Source organism: Brachypodium distachyon, chromosome 4 (genome assembly GCF_000005505.3).
Source record: "Brachypodium distachyon strain Bd21 chromosome 4, Brachypodium_distachyon_v3.0, whole genome shotgun sequence".
Classification (NCBI taxonomy): domain Eukaryota; kingdom Viridiplantae; phylum Streptophyta; class Magnoliopsida; order Poales; family Poaceae; genus Brachypodium; species Brachypodium distachyon.
Window position 1 is genome coordinate 7,025,737 of NC_016134.3, and position 19,887 is coordinate 7,045,623.

The 19,887-nt window shown below is 41.5% G+C and overlaps 1 protein-coding gene and 1 long non-coding RNA gene across 3 annotated transcripts in view; both read left to right on the plus strand.

The window, feature by feature from the left end:
- The first annotated feature begins 1,346 nt into the window (after window positions 1-1,346).
- Window positions 1,347-9,040, plus strand: LOC100841070 (zinc finger CCCH domain-containing protein 66). 2 transcript variants are annotated; one of them, XM_010238991.3, is made up of 7 exons: window positions 1,347-1,593; window positions 3,473-3,642; window positions 4,760-4,822; window positions 5,352-5,471; window positions 5,739-6,035; window positions 7,315-7,641; window positions 8,144-9,040. In XM_010238991.3, exons 1-7 carry the CDS (start codon window positions 1,506-1,508, stop codon window positions 8,414-8,416), a joined length of 1,338 nt encoding a protein of 445 aa, XP_010237293.1. In that variant the 5' UTR covers window positions 1,347-1,505; the 3' UTR covers window positions 8,417-9,040. The 2 variants fall into 2 exon arrangements, with proteins under 2 accessions (XP_010237293.1, XP_003576637.1); XM_003576589.4 differs by having other exon boundaries at window positions 3,482-3,642.
- An 8,019-nt stretch (window positions 9,041-17,059) lies between these two features.
- Window positions 17,060-19,887, plus strand: part of LOC112272514 — an 8,966-nt gene continuing 6,138 nt past the window's right edge. Inside the window, exons 1-2 of the long non-coding RNA XR_002966453.1 lie at window positions 17,060-17,259; window positions 18,392-18,393. This is a non-coding gene — a long non-coding RNA (uncharacterized LOC112272514). The remainder of the gene's footprint in view (window positions 17,260-18,391; window positions 18,394-19,887) is intronic.

Below are 19,887 nucleotides of genomic sequence, written 5' to 3' on the forward strand. Positions count from 1 at the left end.
CGTACCATAAGCATGACACTAGAGACCTTGGAGTCACATCTCTTAATTATTCATTTATCGTTTATCCATAAGCATGGATTTGTAATACTTCATCCGATCCAAATTACTTGCCGCAACTTTGTGTAGATAAATGATGTATTTACACACTAAAACGCGTCTAGATACATGCATAGACATAGGTGTGACAATTAATTTGGATCGGAGTGAATAATTTATTGATAGTTTTAAAAAAATTCAGTGGTGCCAAGTTACACTGGCACCTTTATACTAGCTTTCTCCCAGACAGAGTATGACTCGAGCTAATCGTGTGTCGTACCGTTGGTTGCAGGGCACGACTCATCATCATGTTCTTTCATATTTTTGTTGAATCATGTAAACCTCGACACTACTTTGCAGTCAGTTTTTTTACGGTGGCTATGTCTCAGGTGCCTGATCTTTAAGCAAAAGGCTTAAATTTCAGTGGACGCATAACTGATCTTTAACTAAAAACAACGACTTATCGATAGAGAAACCATTTTTCAAATGCTATAAACCTTGATACTACTTCACATTACAGTTTGTATGATTGTATCAACTGAACGACCTGGCGATGGGGATATTTTGCTGAGACACGAAGCCTGTGTCATTACTTTTAGCTCCTCTTATGTTGAAGGTTTGAAGCGGTCCACCGACCACTAGCATGAAATCGGACACATCATCGTAGTTGTTATAGCACATAGCTAAAGTTTTTTTTCATATCTTCTTTTTAATAGCGTATGTAAACTCGAAGCTCCGCATAACCTATTACTACCATACCTACAGCAGCACAAAGGCCACAAAATATGGTCAAATTAAACCGCTTAGTGGCGCCACAATCATGACAGGCACCTTTGAAGTGCTCCACTGCCGCAAACACCACCAGCATAACAATTCTCCTTTTGCCGTAAGCACGTCAGTTTGCGTTTCAACTTTACATCTTACACGGCACAGTAGTTAACCTCTTAGTTTGGAAAACGTACGATGACAAAAGCTTAAACTTTTTATAGATTATTATAATTTACCTTGAGCAGGTCAAAACAACATGGCTCTGTCTGACACGCAAAATGCTTTATACTAATATAATGATAGTATAACTCACTAGTTCTTCATTTACATGTTCATTTGTTCATACGGATATAAAGCAAAAAAAAAACAGAAAAGTTAAAATGAAAACGAAAATGCAAGCAGGGAATGGAAGAAGCTGGCTTTGTAAGTAGAAAATCCTGGGTGCACGGGTGGGGGTGCGCCGGGGGTTTGCAAGCCGCGGGTGGTTTCTGTTTGGGGGCAGTGTGAGCGCGGGTGAAAAGGAAGCAGAGGAGCAGTGCAGAACAAAAACGTCTGGCTGTCCGAGCCGCGGGATGGACGCTTGGCTCCTCCTCCAACTCCCCACTCCTTCCTCCTCTTCCTCTTCCTCCTCTCGCGTCGCTTCTCCCCTACTCCACTCCTCCACCTCGCGCCTCTGATCTGATGCCTGAGCGGCGTCCGTGATGGCGGCGGCGGGAGCGGGCAGCGGCGGGGAGGGGTCGTCCTCGCCGGCCGCTCTGGCGATCGGGACCCACCACGGGCCCACCGAAGGTGAGCGCCCGCTAGCTGCCATATAGGGCTTTGTTTGTTCCTCTTCCTCTTCTGCGCGCGCCTGTCTGTGGCGTGTGCCCGCTGTCGCAGGCGGCGTCGGCGTTGCAATGGTGCCGGCCCGCAATTCCGTGCTTGTGGCCGCGTGAGGTCGCCGTGGATGCTCGCTCATGGACGGGGCCCCCTTCGTTGGGGATTCCATGAGCAGGGTTATAATAATCGCGGTCTGGTTCGGGCGGAAGGTTGCTTTCGGGGCCGGAATTGGGGCCAGAGCACGTTAGGGTTTGGTCTGTGCTCTGTAAGCGCCGTGGTCTGACATTGCTACGAGGGTTTGAGCGCAAGGAGTTCCGATCGGATTGGATTGCCGTGCCTTTCAGTTCAGCCGCGCGCGCTTGATTTCAGATCGTTGCTTCCTGTAGTCACGGCCGGTTTTTTTTACTTTTTACTACCTTTTTTTTACTTTGTGTCGGTGGTGCCTTCAATGCGGTTATGTACCGGCAATCGCTCGAGGTTTGGGGGGTTGCACTTTTTTTTTTCCCTTCTTATCTCCGTCTGGTTTTGCTATACGTGCCATTCGGGGTATGGCTGTTTGAGGAAGAGCGGTGTCCAGCTTCCAGAAGAGGTGTGGGAGGATTTTTCAGCCAGTTTTTCATTTCGGGGCGGTGAAACACATCTGGTTAAGAGTTGCAATTTGAGAATAAGGGGACAACCCGAGGATGTACTTGACTTTTGGCATAAAGGTGACCACTTTAGTGGAATTGCTTTCGTCCCCACTAGGATTCGCGGTACAGCTTGGCTTTTTCTGCTGTCCCATGAGGTGGTGCTCGTAATTTACCTATCCTTCAAGCACTGCCAAGGTGAATGGCTGTTTTAATTACAAGATGAAGTGGAGTTGTGCGTTGTCACAATGAAGTTCCCGGTTTTTTATTTGTCAAGGAGTGACGAGACTGTGTTTAATTTGCTTGTGCTGTTCTTTTCCTTCCCATTAGTACCTCCACATCTCATCTGTGCTTGCCACGAGTTTCAACTCAGTGTGCACAGGTATTTGTATGATCAGTACTTCAGTAGTACCCGTACTACTCACTCCGTCCCATATTAAGTGTTTCAAATTTGTTCAAATGTGGATGTATCTACACTTAAAAAACATCTAGATACATGTAATATTTCGACACTTAATATGAGACGGAGGGAGTATTTTCTTTGAAGTTCCCTCTTATCATCTCTGCTTCCTCACCAGGTCCAATGGGGTTAGATAAGTAGTCTGGGTGCAATTCTTTTCTTTTCAATCTAGCAGTTGATGAAGTTGGCTTCATGTTTCTCGCCTTCTGGAGAAAAAGGCAATATCTTAGTGAGATCGATCATTTGTCTCTTTTGTGCTGCTATAAATCATTGGTGTGACACTCTTTTCTTCTCCCAGTAACCCTGTTTCCATTTCAGTATTAATAGTGGGTACCCACACTAATAAACGAAACTACTTCTTTTAATGTGGTACTCCGTCCTTTCTACAAGTATTTAAAAATAACATGTTTTTTTTTTGTCTTGCATTGATATATGACTAAAAAAGTTGCATTGCACTTCTAACTTGACGATTGGAAGGCAAAACACCAAAAGTTATCACTGAAATTATGCAGGCTGAGTTACATTGTTTCACTTCTACACTAGTAGTCTAGTACATACTGCTGTTCTTTTCAGCACATGGACATAAGTCTTCCAAACAACCTGGTTAGAATTTGAGTTGGTGGATGATCAGATGTCAAGCATGATATTATCTTACAGAGATTGGATTAAACATTGCTTGCTGTATCATGTATAAACTTCTGACGTGACTGCTGTCTCAGCCGTCTCTGGTTGTGTAAATTGATGCTGACATTATTTCTTGAAGATATTGCAGAGACAATGTGGCAAATGAGTTTAGGAGGTGGAGGAGAGTCTATGGAACCTGGTCCCTACCCTGAGCGTATAGGAGAGCCAGATTGCAGTTACTATATGAGGACTGGACTTTGTAGGTTCGGGATGACTTGCAAATTCAATCACCCCCCAAATAGGAAGCTGGTACTTGACCTATGCGTCATTGCAATTGTTATTCAGTTATCATGTTGAAGACTTTGAAACCTATTGTTTTGTTCTGTTTCTCTAAAGATGATATCGTTACTATCTATGTCCTCCTCTGGCCCTTCAGGCACTCTTTTTATCTATCACCTTTTTGCGATGTTTGTAAGAAACTGAATAGCTTAACTTAGATAATGGAGGTGTAGTTAACCTGGAATAACTCACTAGTTACTCTATTTGCTATGGACTACATCAGAAGGTTCTAAAAAAACGTAATGGAGTAGAACCCAGTGTTTGAGGGGTAATTTTTATTTTATTTTTAAGATGATATACTAGAATCTTAATCCAGGTTCACTTCAGTAATATAAAGCATGAGAACTGGGTCCTGGAAGTCTGGCTGATGTTTCACCCTGCATATAGATATGAATGGACATGTTTTTCTTCTCTCTTTCTCTATCTTTTCCTATCTTTAGTGAATTAATTTTGTGGTTAAGATTTGCCATTCCACATGCTACAGAAAAGAAGTATAAGGGACATTGAATTAGACCAGCCATGGATTACATTCATAAATGCTACATCATTTGCATAGTGATGTCGATTGAAGATTGAGTCATGCTGCATGGCAAGACGTAAAAACTGGTTCTAAAGATAAACAGGACATCCAATTGTTTGCTCTAGGTGTGCAGCTCCGTCGTTAGCTTCTCTTGTTAAAAAAAAATCAGATCCTTCTGTCACTTATTTAACTAGTTCACTCTGTACATTCCACTTCTTACTCAAATGAGCATTTCGTATAGTGAATGTGATACAGTTCTGATGTAATGATTTAAGCTGCCATATACTTACGTGCTCTGTACGTGTACTATATCTATATGTTGTATACAGTACTATCCTTAGGGCTTTTCCTAGTGATTTTCTGCTGGAGAAAAAATAGGTGATATTTCTTTCTGTTTTCATGCAAGTATCCTTATCAAAGCATTTTTTAGGAAGCTTATTATATTATGTTGCTAATTTCTATATCTTCCATTCCAATGTTAAATATCCTACGGATTTGTCTCCTTGTCCCGTTTCTGCTTTATGATTATTTTGGTTCTGACTTCAGTTATCTTGATTGAATTATCAGGCTGTTGCTGCTGCAAGGATGAATGGAGAGTATCCTTACAGAGTTGGTCAACCTGAGTGTCAAGTGGGTATTTAATCTTTTATATACTCCCTATATTGTCTTGTCTACATTTGATGTCATTGGCCATCTGATGTATGATTGACTGTTAACATTTTGGATCCTAAATTACTTATGATACCTTGAATCGATGTGTTTGATCAAGCACTTTGTTAAACTTGAAAGCTCTGCTGTTTGAATCCTTGATCCCTGCAAGTCAAAATTTGTTCGTGTTATTCGTCACCAATTATTTTTGGCAGGATCACATTTTGCTTGTGTCATTTTTTTAGTTAACAAGAGATAGATTTTAAAAGAAGAAACTGCATGAGCAATAACACTTGATTTTTTTAATCATAATCCTTTTAATAAATTCCCAGTCCATGTATCTAGGTGCCCATACATTACATTGTCAGTGTGTCTTTCTCTTAATCTCCTTTCGTTCAAACAAAGTGCGAACTTGAACAAAAACTTATCATGATCCCATCTTTTGTATAGTACTTTGACTACTGCGTCATACTTACTGTGCTTTAATGTGTCATGTCATATATTTTTACAGTACTACCTAAAGACTGGAACATGCAAGTTTGGAGCGACATGCAAGTTCCATCACCCCAGAGAGAAGGCTGCAATTGCAACCCGTGCACAGTTGAATGTTCTGGGCTACCCACTACGTCCGGTTTGTTCTGACATTCTATGATTTTATTATTGTGTGCACCAAATATCACACAATAGATGCTCCAACAATCCTCTCATGTCTATGTTCCTTTGGAGCTATGACGTGGGTAGCGGAACCGGGCTAGGCCACAATCATTTATTGCGTTAATTGAATTGCATGAACCTAACCAGTTCATGCCAAACCAATACTCATTACTTAACCGTACTTTCTCTCCATCTCTTAGCTTGTCTGCATGCAGTTTTATTTACTTGCAGTTTATTACTGCAGAATGAGAAGGAGTGTGCTTATTATCTAAGAACAGGGCAGTGCAAATTTGCAAGTACATGCAAGTTTCACCATCCACAGCCCTCTAGTACAATGGTTGCTGTACGTGGATCTATGTATTCACCAGGACAGTCTGCAACCTCTCCTGGTCAAAATACTTACCCTGGAGCTGTAACAAACTGGAACATGTCAAGATCTGCGTCATTTATTGCAAGCCCTCGGTGGCCTGGTCATTCAGGTTATGCACAAGTGATAGTTCCTCAGAGTATTGTTCAAGTTCCAGGGTGGAATCCTTATGCTGTATGTACATTTATCCTCTTTTCCTAAATTTATAGCATCTTTTTTTTTTGCAAAATCTGTATCCAATTTTTATCGATCATGTGTTCTCCTTCAAATAGGTTTGCTCTGATTCTTGAAAATAACAATGTTATGCTCAATTGCTCATACTTATTCTCATAGTAGCATGGGAACATGGGGTTTTGCTGTGTTATACTCAAGGCACACTGATATGTGCCAGACTGCCAGTCCTTTTCATTTATCATGCTTTTCTGATTGAGTCTTTTCCTGCATCAGGAACAGTGCACTTTATGTTTTCTGCTACCTAGGATTAATAAGTTTGCAGTGCTTGTACTTTATGTTCCTGTCCCTCCCTATGTGAAATAGACTCTCCAATTTGATCTGCTGCCAACTTCAGTTCAGCATTAATATTAACAACTGTTGCTATTCAATATGGACTATCATGTTTTTCATGCCATCATAATACTCTTCCCATTGTTTTCATTGTACCACTTGTCTCGTTGTGATTCAGTATAGGGAGGGAGTGAAGTTGGTTTAGATTAAAAATTAGGGATACTTTCATGACCTGAAAACATGGAATCAAACTCTTTTAAGAAATCTAAAATTGTTGACACATTCGAGTACCTTTTCTGTTGTTGAAGGTAATACTTACTCCCTCTGTCTCAAAATAGTAGTGCATTTAGGTTTGTAAGTCAAACTTCTCTAAGTTTGACCAACTTTATAGAAAAATGTAATAAGATTTGTAACACCAAATTTCCTTTAGTATCAAAGATATTGATATAGACGAACCTAAACATACAACTACTCCCTCCGTCCCATATTACGTGACTCAAATTTGCCCAAATATGGATGTATCTATGCCTAAAAAGCGTCTAGAGACATGTAATAGAAAGTCACTTAATATGAGACGGAGGGAGTATTTATAAACGGCGGGAATATTTCAATAAGAATGGCCTGGATTTTGGTTCGCTGCTTGAAGTTTGTTGCAGCATTTTTTAGATGTTAATTCTTGCAAAAAAAAAGGGGTGAAAGCTCACCTGGATTTACTTTTTTATCGTAACTGATCATTAGATTTTTCCTCCCTCACTTTCGGTAGTTGCTTTTGTTCATTTTTATAATCACAATACAAGCTCATTAGATATCTCTGCCAATCCTTCTGATGAACGTTATGTTTGAAAGCATATCAGTGCCATGTGTAATAGTTTAAATGCGTCATTTGTTGAAATCATCTTTTCACTTGACATGTGGAGGCCATAGATGATCAGTATTTGTATGCTCTTAGGCACAAATTGGTTCTTCTTCTCCGGATGACCAACAACGAACACCTGGAACCACTCATTACTACTCTGGCTCACGCCAGAGTGAAACAACTGGTATGGGTGATCATGGCATGTTCCCGTCATACCAAGCTGGTTCTGTTCCACTCGGAGTTTATGCAGTACAAGGGGATAACGTATTTCCCGAGAGACCTGACCAACCAGAGTGTCAATTTTATATGAAAACTGGAGACTGTAAGTTTGGTGCTGTTTGCAAGTTTAATCACCCAAAGGAGCGGATGATTCCTGCTCCAAACTGTGCATTGAGTCCATTAGGTCTGCCGCTACGCCCGGTAAGATTGTTTCCAAAGTTGATATGCATCCTGCCAAATATATCGAATCCATTTCTTTTATAAGATATTTTCTTTCAAACTTTCATGTATGTTATATCATCTGGTCTGGTTCATCTTCCCTGTTTCCATTTCAGTATTATGAAGATTGATTGGTTCCATGTGGTCTAAGATGGGCTATCCATAAGATAGAATTGGATTAATTTGATCCCGTGTTGTTAGGTAGAAGTATCTCTTTCTTTTTAGAATTAGAGATTTTACATGAGTAACTTCAATGCATGGGGATTACTTTGGTATATTCCGTTCTTGTGTCTATTTTTTTAAAGTTTTTTCTAATACAGTTTATTTATCAAGTTTAGGTATGAGTAGTATATGTTGTCAATGCCTATGAATACTACTATTCAATAATTCTTTAGTATTTAACTTACCATAGCTTGGTACTGTGCAAATGTTTGACATCTTCGTGGAGAATCTTACCCAACCAGCTCTTTTTTCTTGCTAACAGGGAGAGCCTGTCTGCACCTTTTATTCTCGTTACGGCATCTGCAAGTTTGGTCCTAACTGCAAATTTGACCATCCTATGGGAACAGTTATGTATGGATCTGTAACCTCACCAACGAGTGATGTGCCAACTTTGCACTATCAGTTGGCACCCTCACCAGGGCATTCGGAGAGGTTGCTCGATGGTGGTGGTTCTGGAAGATCTCACAGGGTTCCCCAGTCTGATTCCCAGCATATACCCACTGGTGATGGAAGTACTGAGAGAGAGGCATCATAAGCCCTCCTCAGCCTTTCTTCATGCAGCCTCCGTCCCATTCTTGACTCTTCAGTAATTATCTCCCAACATATTCAAAGAGCTGAAGCTGTACAGGTCCTCAACCGTCCTTTTGCCACTCCTTCGAGGTTCCACAAACTGTTGCTTCATCATGTCTCACATTCAGGCAGGAAAAGGTTCTAGCTTGCCCTCTGATGCCAATTTACCCCTTGAAAAATAAATGGGGTAACCATTCTTATTTATCCCTACCATATATATATACACAACAGATACACTCACCTCCTGACACTGGGTTCCGCGAATGATGTGCCTTGATCCCTTTGTTGTAGTTATACAGGTGACCTGTGGTGGACAAAAGCTTACCGAATTGACTGTACTAGGGATGCAACATCTCTTCTCTTTCCTTTCGCTCCTCTTCCTTTCTCGGCATTGGGTGGTAATGACAGGACTTTCTGCTTGTGCAAGTGTGCATGTTGAGAACAGCGGAAATAATACCCTGCTTTCTATACAATAAGTGCATTTATGTATTATCCACTGAATTACATGTTCAATAAGAGATCTGATCAATGTTCCTCGATCTGTGAAATTGATCCCACATGAATTTTCGTTCCGTCTTCTATTGAGAAATTGATCTGTTTTGCTCGATCATTTTGTTGATTGTGGTGTTGGGTGTAATGTTCATGCGGCTGTTGATTGCGATCTCGCTTGATAGGTTGGTTGTTTCGGCCTACTCTTATGCTCTTAGACTTGCAATTATCTTCTTTCTTTTTTTAAACGATCTTTCGATCGGATTCCACTATCATGAGATAACGGAATACATCCAGGTTCACTCACGTAGTTTTCTCACACACTTGCCGCCAGAAGGCTAGCAAGAACACACCCAGAGGTCTTCAGCTTACAGGAGTTCGCATAGGGGCGCTTACAGGAGTTTTAATACTGGAAAGTAAAAGCAAGCGCATACGGCTAGCACAAAATAGTTGTTCTTGGGGGAAATTAGCCGCAGCCTAAGTGGAGTTATGAATAAAGGAAAAGAAGAAGCGTCGTGCTGAAATATATGACAGGGACAAGGAAGAAATCCATTGGAGGCAAAGATCCAGAGTGGACTAGGTGAAGGAAGGAGATAGAAACACAAGTTTCTTCCATAGAAAGGCCACGTGGAGAGCAAGGAAAAACCAGGTTAAAAAATTGAAAAACGATTCTGGTGTGCTTATTGACAAAATTGACGACCTGGAACAGATGTCTACTGATTTCTTCAAAGAGCTGTAAAAAAAGATTTAAATGTGGAACTTGAATGTGTTCTTCAGGCTATTCCACTTCGGGTAACTGATGCAGATAACCAAGCCCTATGTGCTGAACTTACTGAGGAAGAGATAGGCACTGCTCTGTTCCAGATGGGACCTTTGAAAGCTCATGACAACGATGGTTTTCCTGCTAGGTTTTTCCAGAGACATTGGAGTATTGTAAAGAGGACATAATCCATGGTGTTAAAACCTTCTTCGCAACGGGTGTCATGCCTGACGGTATAAATGATACCATCATCGTATTAATCCCAAAGAAGCAGAATCCAGAATTTCTCAAAGACTTTCGTCCTATGAGCTTATGCAATGTAATTTACAAGATTATTGCAAAATGCTTGGTCAATAGGCTGAGAACTATTTTAGATGATCTGATTTCGGAGACACAGAGGGCCTTTGTACCTGGAAGATTGATAACTGACAATGCACTCATTGCTTTCGAATGCATCCACGCAATAAAACACAGTAAAAATCAGAGAGATAAATTTTGTGCTTATAAACTCGACTTGGCAAAAGCGTATGATAGGGTGGATTGGGACTTCCTGGAAGGTGCTCTGAGGCGTTTTGGTTTCGCTGAACAGTGGATAAGTTGGGTTATGACTTGTGTCCGTTCGGTTAAATATTTGGTCAAATTCAATGGAAATATCCTGGACAAGTTTGAGCCAACACGTGGCCTAAGGCAAGGCGACCCCCTGTCGCCCTTCCTCTTCCTGTTCGTTGCGGAGGGACTATCTCTTCTGATACGGCAGTATATTGAGGCCGGAACACTGCATGATCTAAAAATCGGAAGGCTCTGCCCGGGGATCTCGCACCTATTATTCGCTGATGATAGCCTCCTATTTTTTTCAAGCAAATCGACAACAGGCTGAAGTGGTAAAGGACCTGCTCCAAACTTATCAAAAAGGCACCGAGCAGCTGCTGAGTTCGGAGAAATGCTCCCTCCTACTTGGGAAAAAAATGCACTCAAGTAGAAGGGGATTTAGTGGCTGCAACCCTTAACGTTACCTCAGTTGGATTTGAGGAAAGATATCTAGGGCTTCCAATTCCTGAGGGTCGAATGAAGAATGGTAAATTTCAATCTGTCAAAGAAAAAATTTCAAAAAGACTGTCTGACTGGTCCGAGAAGTACCTGTCAAGTGGAGGTAAAGAGGTACTAATAAAATCTGTGGTGCAGGCTATCCCAACCTATACCATGAGTGTCTTCAGATTTTCAGCTGGCCTTTGTGAAGAGCTTGCTCAGATCACAAGGAACTTTTGGTGGGAGATGAGAAAAATAAACGTAGGATTCAATGGCTGGCTTGGGAAAAGGTTATTAGACCAAAAAAATTTGGAGGTGTTGGTTTTAGAGACTTGCAAGCCTTCAACAAAGCCTTACTGGCCAGACAGGCTTGGCGCTTGTTAACAAAGCCTGAGAGCCTCTGTGCTAGGTTGCTGAAAGCAAAGTACTACCCCCATGGCGAGCTAACTGACACATCTTTCATCAAGAACACATCGCCTGGTTGGCAAGGGATCATGCACGGGCTGGACTTACTTAAGAGAGGAGTCATATGGCGTGTCCATGATGGAAAGAAAATCAGAGTCTGGCGTGACAGCTGGCTTCCCCGGGGAAATATGAAAATATCCGCCAACCTGAGAGGCTCGCGGATTAGGAAAGTGGAAGATCCGATAAATGTTAACACTAAGACCTGGGATGTACAGAAGGTTACAGATTCCTTTATGCCACATGACGCCGAGGAAGTGTTGAAAATAAGAATTCCCCAACATGATGGCGAAGATTTTGTGTCGTGGTTTCCAGAAAAATCAGGCATTTTCACTGTCAAAAGCGCCTACAGACTTGCCCTGACTGACAAGATTAATCTTGGCAACAACTCCTCGAGTGCATTACCTGGTGGCGAACGAAGGCCGTGGCAATGCATCTGGCAGACTAATGTGCCTCCAAAAGTGAAAATCTTCTGCTGGAAGCTAGCAACGAAGTCCTTAGCAGTGCAACAAGCTAGAAGCAAACACTTGAAAAAAAACACTTCCCACCTGTAGTATTTGTGGCCATGAAGATGAAACCTGTTATCATGCGGTTATGACATGCACCAAGGCACTAGCTCTTAGACATGAGATGAGAAGAATCTGGCCCCTACTGCCGGACGCTCAAATGCCCAATAATGGGCCAGACTGGTCCTTGATCTGCCTGGACAAGATGGATGCTGGAGTGAGGCAAAAACGATGCTTTTGTGGTGGCGAGCTTGGCACCTCCGCAACGATATCATCTTTGGACAAGGAAAATGAAGCGACCGCCCCCGTACAGGGTTCGATCTCTGTGCTTACCGTGCTAGTCCCCGGATCGACTCACTAGCACACACAGTTTCAAGATGAAATATCGAGATACAAAGGTCAAAGTACTTTATTACAACGCATTCATCCAGAATGTAATAGTACTTACAACCTTGCATGACCCCTTGGGTCAGCATAACAAAATAGTGTTTCAAAATAGGCAGCGGAAAAGTAGAGCAAATGGGCCACAACTACTCCAAGGTGAGAGCATGTTGGAATGTAAGCACATGACCCAAACAACAACGACGAACCTCACTCTTCGTCTGATCCACCTGCATTGTTAATTGCAGCCACTACGTGGTCAATACATTGAATGTATTGGCAAGTTCACCAGAGATTATAAAAGGACTTACCCAGTTCAAACCATTCGTTTTATTAGGAAATTAGAATGAGTGAGACCTTCCTTACAGCTCCCAAATCTAGTCGCTCATAATTGTCCGTAACCGGGGACACGGCTAAGTACTTAGTTTGACACTCTCGAGAGGTGGTACACTTTACCCACAAGAAATCGACGTGTTAATGCCTTACTGTCCTCAGGGTAGAGTAGCAACGGCATCGACCACATGAATTTTCAGAACATAATTCCCCAGACCACCTGAGGGACGCGTTCCAACCTACACTGCTACATACCGATGTCACATCGGATCCGGGTTCATATTTCTTACATCCATCCTGGCAAAGCCCATATTACCATGTGGTTGTACTGGAAGCTACGAAATAGGAACTAGTCCAGTCTCTGGTTACCCCGGGTGGCATCCCACATTTGCGACACAGGCGCTCCCATAAACATGGCGAGACGACTCATAGAAATGGACCTGACGTCGCATACATCTCAAATACTCAAAGCAGCCCACCCAGGACGGTTCATTGAATTACTTGTTTTGCCATACACTAGAAAAATCATATTTTACTCCATAATGACAATAATATCACATTGTAATAATACCATGAAGGGACGCGTAGAGATAAACAAAAATTTTCCTACGCGAACTCCCAAGATCTAGCCGAGGTAGAAGGCTACGAGGATTACCACTAGACGCGCAGTTGCGGATTATCGATGCGGCGCCTTGATGCAGTGCAGTCCTCGATCCGATCCAGCCGATACAATCCCGCGATCGTCGAAGTGCTGAACGTACAGCACCTCTGCCGGTATCCACACGTGCGAGGAGGAGCTCCGGCGGCGGACTGCTAGGTCCGGTGCGACGGTTGAACTGAATCGGGCTAGGGTTCTCAACGCATGAGAGTGGAAAAAACCGTGCCCCTTAGGCATCCCACGCCCCTGCTTATATACCGAGTGGAAGTGGGCTCCAAGCCTTGTGGCCCATCCACCCTGCGAGTCCAACTCGCATTGTCAGCCCAATTCCAGTTCGGGTCCAACCCGACCAAATACTTGCTCCCGCTCTTAAGTGTGTGACCCCGCAGGCTCATGGCAACTTGGACACGATTGGAGTCCGACTCACAATCGATCAATCGGTAGCGGCTCCTAGCAGAACGTGCCGACTCCCAAGTACCATCGAGTCATGACGACGTACCTTCCAATGTGACATACGTCTTAGTCCCTTTTGCCTCACGATATACCTTGTCGAACTATAGGCGATTAATCGTCATCCCTTTAATAGTTCAACTCTCTTCTCGATCTGTGATATACGATTCATCCGACTAACTCTTAGTCGATCGACCCGGTTAACAGTTAACCAAGTCGCGCATGGCCATGCTTCCCAAATCATATCACTCGAGAGGGCCCAGATAATATCTCTCCAGTCGGAGGGGCAAAATCCCATCTTGGTTATCCACATCACACAGCTTGATTCTCAGTCAACCCGAACTCTGCCTTTATAACTGCCCTGTTACGGAACAACGTTTGACAGAACCTAAGTTGGTGATCCACAACTCGGATTGTACGATAACCTCAGGTCTAAGGATTACATTGATTGAGACATGCAAATGACGACCTACTCGTTGCATCTCAATATGGGTCAGTCCGACTCGCTAAACTCTTTAGCCGAGTCCGTGTAAGCTGGAATGACATCACCATGCCCATGACAAGTGGAACCGAGTCATCAGCCAACTTTCACATTAGTCTAGGTTATGTGTCCAGCACAACCTCAATGACTAAGGACAATTTAGTATGAACAACATGAATACATAGTTCCACAATCAAATCGCATATTCAATGATACATATCAGATGTTCAAACAAGGACAACTTAATAATATTTATGAATACATTGGGAATTACATCATACATGATTGCCTCTAGGGCATATTCCCAACATACCACCCTCTATACTATCATAGCATAGCATTGGACTACCTACGATGGTAATTAGTGGTAAGGACATGGCAAAGGTATCCTATACTACTAGGAGAATCATAGCCATCATAGGTACAATAATAGTCCTAACAATGCAACTAATAAAATGTAGTGCATAATAAAATAATAGGATAATGGTCAAGGTGAACTTGCCTTGATAGCAGTTGGTATTCAAGCACTCTTCGCAATCACACAGTTCGCTCTCCGAGTAAACTCCCTAGATGTCCAGTCAACTGCTGTGCCTCAACGCATTTCGGGGAGAACCAGCTAGCTCTGGGTTCGAGTGGCATTTCACCCCTAACCACAACTCATCCGCTGATTCTTCAACATCAGTCGGTTCGGACCTCTGCTTAGTTTCATCCAAGCTTCATCCTGATCAACAAACAATTCGAAATACCTCGACTTTTTCAGAACAGGTCCGAGTCAAATAGCAATGATTCGAAGCACTTCTTTTTCCATTACACTATTTTGAATTCTAAATTCGTATAATTATGATTGTTGAAGTCCAAAATTTAAGTCTCTTGGCTCTTTTCATGCTTTCTCACAAACAGATTAAAAAATAGATTATTATTATTTTTGAAGTTTGGACATTCCACAAAATAGCACACCACAAGTAGGAGCTAATGAATAAGCCCGCAATTCCGTAGAAAGACATCAAAAAAGGAAAATGAATATGATTTATGTATGGATCCCGGTAAAATACCGGTACTCTATTCCATAAGATAAGAGTTGAATAGGAAGTTAAGATGAGGATGGTATCATCATAAAGGTAGAGTTATATCCTAAATTCTACTAATCTGCATATCATATGCGTGTCTTTCTTTATCGAATCGGAAGTAGTGAAAAAAATTCCTATACACTGCCCCTACCTCTTTAATGAGAGATGCAAAATAAAAAAGTGAAGTAAGGGCACCCCATGGGTATTTGATCTTGCCCCCACTTTTTTCATGGAAAATGGAAGGGTTAATTTCTCCATTCATTGAACCCTAGTTCGGGACTGACGGGGCCCTAAAAAAGAAAAAGATGACACCCTTCTTCCTACACATTACCATAGTAATCTTTCTTTTATAGGCGAAATTCGATTGGATTTTAAATGTATATCATTCCTTGATTATATGAGATGAGACCAAAAAGAAGAAATGACGGGAGGGGATTTCGATTGAAATACCCTTTATGGGTGTTTTACGTAGAAATACTATTTTTGCTTATTTTGATGATCCACAATACAAAAAAGATAAAAAGGGTTCAGGAATTGTTAAATTTAGATATAGGAGCTTTTATGGAAGCTTTAACAATTTATGGACTAGTTGTGGCACTAGCGTTTTTATTTGCGAACCCTTTTGTTTAATCGAAAAAATAAAATAAGTTATTTCGATTAGATACTTTGTTTCTTTTTTTTAGTCAATTGTTATTTGTTTCTGGAATTCCAGTTATATCAATACCTTATTTAATTTACTCCTATTTATTATTCCGGGAATTTTTTATTTATCGAGACAGACAATATCCCACCCAGGAAGGGCTGAGTTGAGTATGATTAAAAGCAATAAGAAAAAGAGATCAATCGAGGATCCAATACAATATTTTATTCCACGAAGGGAGTCTCCTGGAAATCATTGATTTAGCTTAGAGTAATAAACTAATAAAACCTTAATCAAAACTACTCAACTAGCCTAAAAAAAACCACCCTTCAACGGAAAAGTTTACGTTTTTTTTGCAAAATTTCTGTAAGTTCTAAATTGAACTTAACCGAACAAGTCAAGCAATTCTATTTGCTCACAATCACAATAAATTTGTCCCCCGCCATATTTCCTTCCCCTCTGTTTGTGCACTACCTCCCCTGAACCTAAGCAAAAGAGGGCCAAGAGACAGACCCGAATAAAGAAGAAATTGTAACCTTTGACGAATAGAAAGAAAAAGGATTCTTATTTTGAGACAAGAAAAGAAGAATTGGCACAAGAAAAAGGCCTTTTTGTCTTTTTTCTTTCAAATTTACTAAAATTTCTTGTACCGATTCTTCAATACCCGCTATTGTAGAATATTCGTGTGGCACGCTTCCAAATTTTGCACGTGTGATACATGTTCCTTTCTCAAAGTAATGAAAACCATTCTCTTATAGGAAATGGGTGGAGTATCCGAAACTTTAGCTGGAGCAGCTATCTCCATAGCTGCCAGTAAAATGCCCATACGAAGTCAATTTATTCGATTAGAGATATAGAACCCCGCTTCTTCTCCGCTAATAAAACCTACTCGCTCAACTCGTTCCAAAAAAAATAGGATTCTGTGTAATAAGTTGTTGATATTCAACAACTCCCCGTAAAAAATAATCACAGAAATCTAAGCATTTCTCGATCCATCCATAAGGTAGATCGGCGGCTACTCCTCCGATGCGAAAGTATGGTAAAAAAGATAGGGAAATTCTTGATTCTTCAACGTCGAATCGAATCATGTCCAACGGCCTTTGGAATTTTATCTATCCTTCTATTTTTCAAGATAATTCGGATTTGTTGGCGAAAAAGCAAAGAAATAGGCTCGCCATTCCATTACAATATCATCAAGAACAAGAGAAAGAATTCATATCCTGTTTGGGGATTTCGATTGAAATACCCTTTATGGGTGTTTTACGTAAAAATACTATTTTTGCTTATTTTGATGATCCACAACACAGAAAAGATAAAAAGGGTTCAGGAATTGTTAAATTTAGATATAGGACCCACAGGGAAGCCGGCGACCGAAGCCCCGGTGAACGGCGGCCGTAACTATAACGGTCCTAAGGTAGCGAAATTCCTTGTCGGGTAAGTTCCGACCCGCACGAAAGGCGTAACGATCTGGGCACTGTCTCGGAGAGAGGCTCGGTGAAATAGACATGTCTGTGAAGATGCAGACTACCTGCACCTGGACAGAAAGACCCTATGAGTGATCAATTTTCGCATGAATTGCTAAGGATCCAGTAAGTCCAACATTGATTCCTTCGGACGTGTCAATTGGACAAATACGCCCATAGTGACTCGGATGAATATCTCGGCTCCGAAAACTTGCAGTTCTCCCTATACATATGACCTGCAATTAGGAAAAGAATAGCAATAGCTAAGTGATGGTGCGCAATATCGGTCAGCCATAGACCACCGGTTACTGGATCTTGTCTCAATTCAAATCAACTCTTTCTATCTATTCGAAAAATGTCTTAAGATTCTTATGATATAATTAAGTATATCTATTATGAGGAATATTGAATATTGACTCTTCTAAAAGAGTTTAGAAGACCTCTGTCCTAAATTTTTCGCTAAGTTCACGGGCTGGAGATAAGCGGACTCGAACCGCTGACATCCGCCACAGGGTAAACCACCGCCTCTCAGGCCTCCCCGACGGGTTCTACCATAGAGGCCAACGATAGACAATAACTCAGTTATTTTAGATAATACTAAAAAACAAGATAGAGTGAGATACAGAAGTGTAAAAGAAAGCGGATTCATTCTTCCAAGCGCAGGATAACCCCAAGGGGTTGTGGGTTTTTTTCTACCAATGGGGGCTTTCCCTTCACTGCCCCCATGGGGGTGGTCCACAGGGTTCATAACTATTCCAACAATGCACTTCTCGGACCGAGAAAGCGGAACTGCTTGGCGCTGCATATTAGAACTCATTAAAGCCCAATTCGCATCATTGTGCTCAATAAAAGGAATGAGAGAGCCCCCAATAGAAAAATATTGGAAAGGAAAAATACTTCTAACATGAATCTGTTCCCATACAATAGTCAGAAATTCTTGACGATATCTAGCTGGAACAACCTGCTCTTCCTGAATACCTTGATTCAAGGATAAAGAATTTCCTGCTGCTATCATATAATATTCATCTCTATTTGGTGATAGATAAACCACCTGTCTCTCTAAGGAACTCGGCAAAATAGCCCCGTAACTTCGAGAGAAGGGGTGCCCCCTCACAAAAGGGGGTCGCAGTGACCAGGCCCGGGCGACTGTTTACCAAAAACACAGGTCTCCGCAAAGTCGTAAGACCATGTATGGGGCCCTAACTATGGCGGAATATTTCCGAGATGTTAATAAGCAAGACATGCTTTTATTCATCGATAATATCTTTGTCATACATGGGCTTTTCTGGCACGAAATGGGCCACTTCAAATAGGTTCATTGCTCCGGCCCAGAATACGATTAATCCGGCATGGGCTACGTGGGCGCCAAGTAGTTTACCGGACAAATTGATAAGTCTGGCATTCCCCATGCGCTTCAGATTATTAGCCTGGAGTTCGCCACCAGCAGTATAGCCAACCCTACCCTATCACGTCAATCCCACAAGCCTCTTATCCATTCTCGTTCGCTCGTGGCGGGGGAGTAAGTCAAAATAGAAAAAACTCACATTGGGTTTAGGGATAATCAGGCTCGAACTGATGACTTCCACCATGTCAAGGTGACACTCTACTGCTGAGTTATATCCCTTCCCCATCCCATCGAGAAAGAGAATTAACGAATCCTAAGGCAAAGGGGCGAGAAACTCAAGGCCACTCTTCCTCCGGGCTTTCTTTCCGCACTATTATGGATAGTCAAATAATGGGAAAATTTGGATTTTTCAGTAATATTTGTAGATACTACTCGAACTGTTGCTTTTTTATTCATGTCCGCGTTTCTTATAGAGGTTAGTAAATCAGCAATAGTGTCTTTGCCCATAAGATTCTAATTCTAGGTTCCTCCCAATTTTTCTATAATCAACATGTTTTCTTTTTGATCTTTTCATTTTAGATTTTAAGACATATACGTGAAACACAATCTACTAATTCATTCTTTGATCTAAATTTCGCCTACTAGTATTTATAATACTTCAGGAGCTAATGAAACTATTTTGGTAAAATTCAATTCTCTCAATTCCTCGGTGATCGCCCCAAAAACTCGAGTTCCTTTTGGATTTCCTTTTTGATCAATTATAACCGCTGCATTGTCATCATAGCGGATTATTATACCGTCTTCACATTTGAACTCTTTACATGTACGTACAATTACAGCTCGAATTACTTCGGATCTTTCTAGAGGCATTTGGGGCCCCTAGAGTAGCTGTTAATACGAATAACAGAAACTCTGTTATAGCCATTTCTGTACATTCAATGTACTCTACGGATAGAGGAATACATAAAGTTGAACATAATAAAATGAGAAATTGAAAGATTTCGTTGAAATTGTTCGTTTGGAAATTTCCCGAAAAGCTTTCTATATGTCTATTCTATGATATTTCTATATATATAGAATATGATATCTAATATGACACCCGATTTGTCAAAGGGGTTGGATTGGTGACTTAACGATTCAGTGACTTCGGCACTGGACGTTCCAAAAACGGGTACTATCGGCTCGGGTGAATTAGAGAATAGAGAGAGGTCCGTTGGCATTTCAGCCTTTCTTCTCCTTTCAGGGCCTATCCGAAAGAGAATCCAGTACCTCTTGGTCCTGAATATCAGAATAGGACGAACGAACTGGCCTCCGCGGATATCTTTGCTTGGGAACAAAACCCTGCAATCAAATGGATTGTCCCAAGGGCGCCATA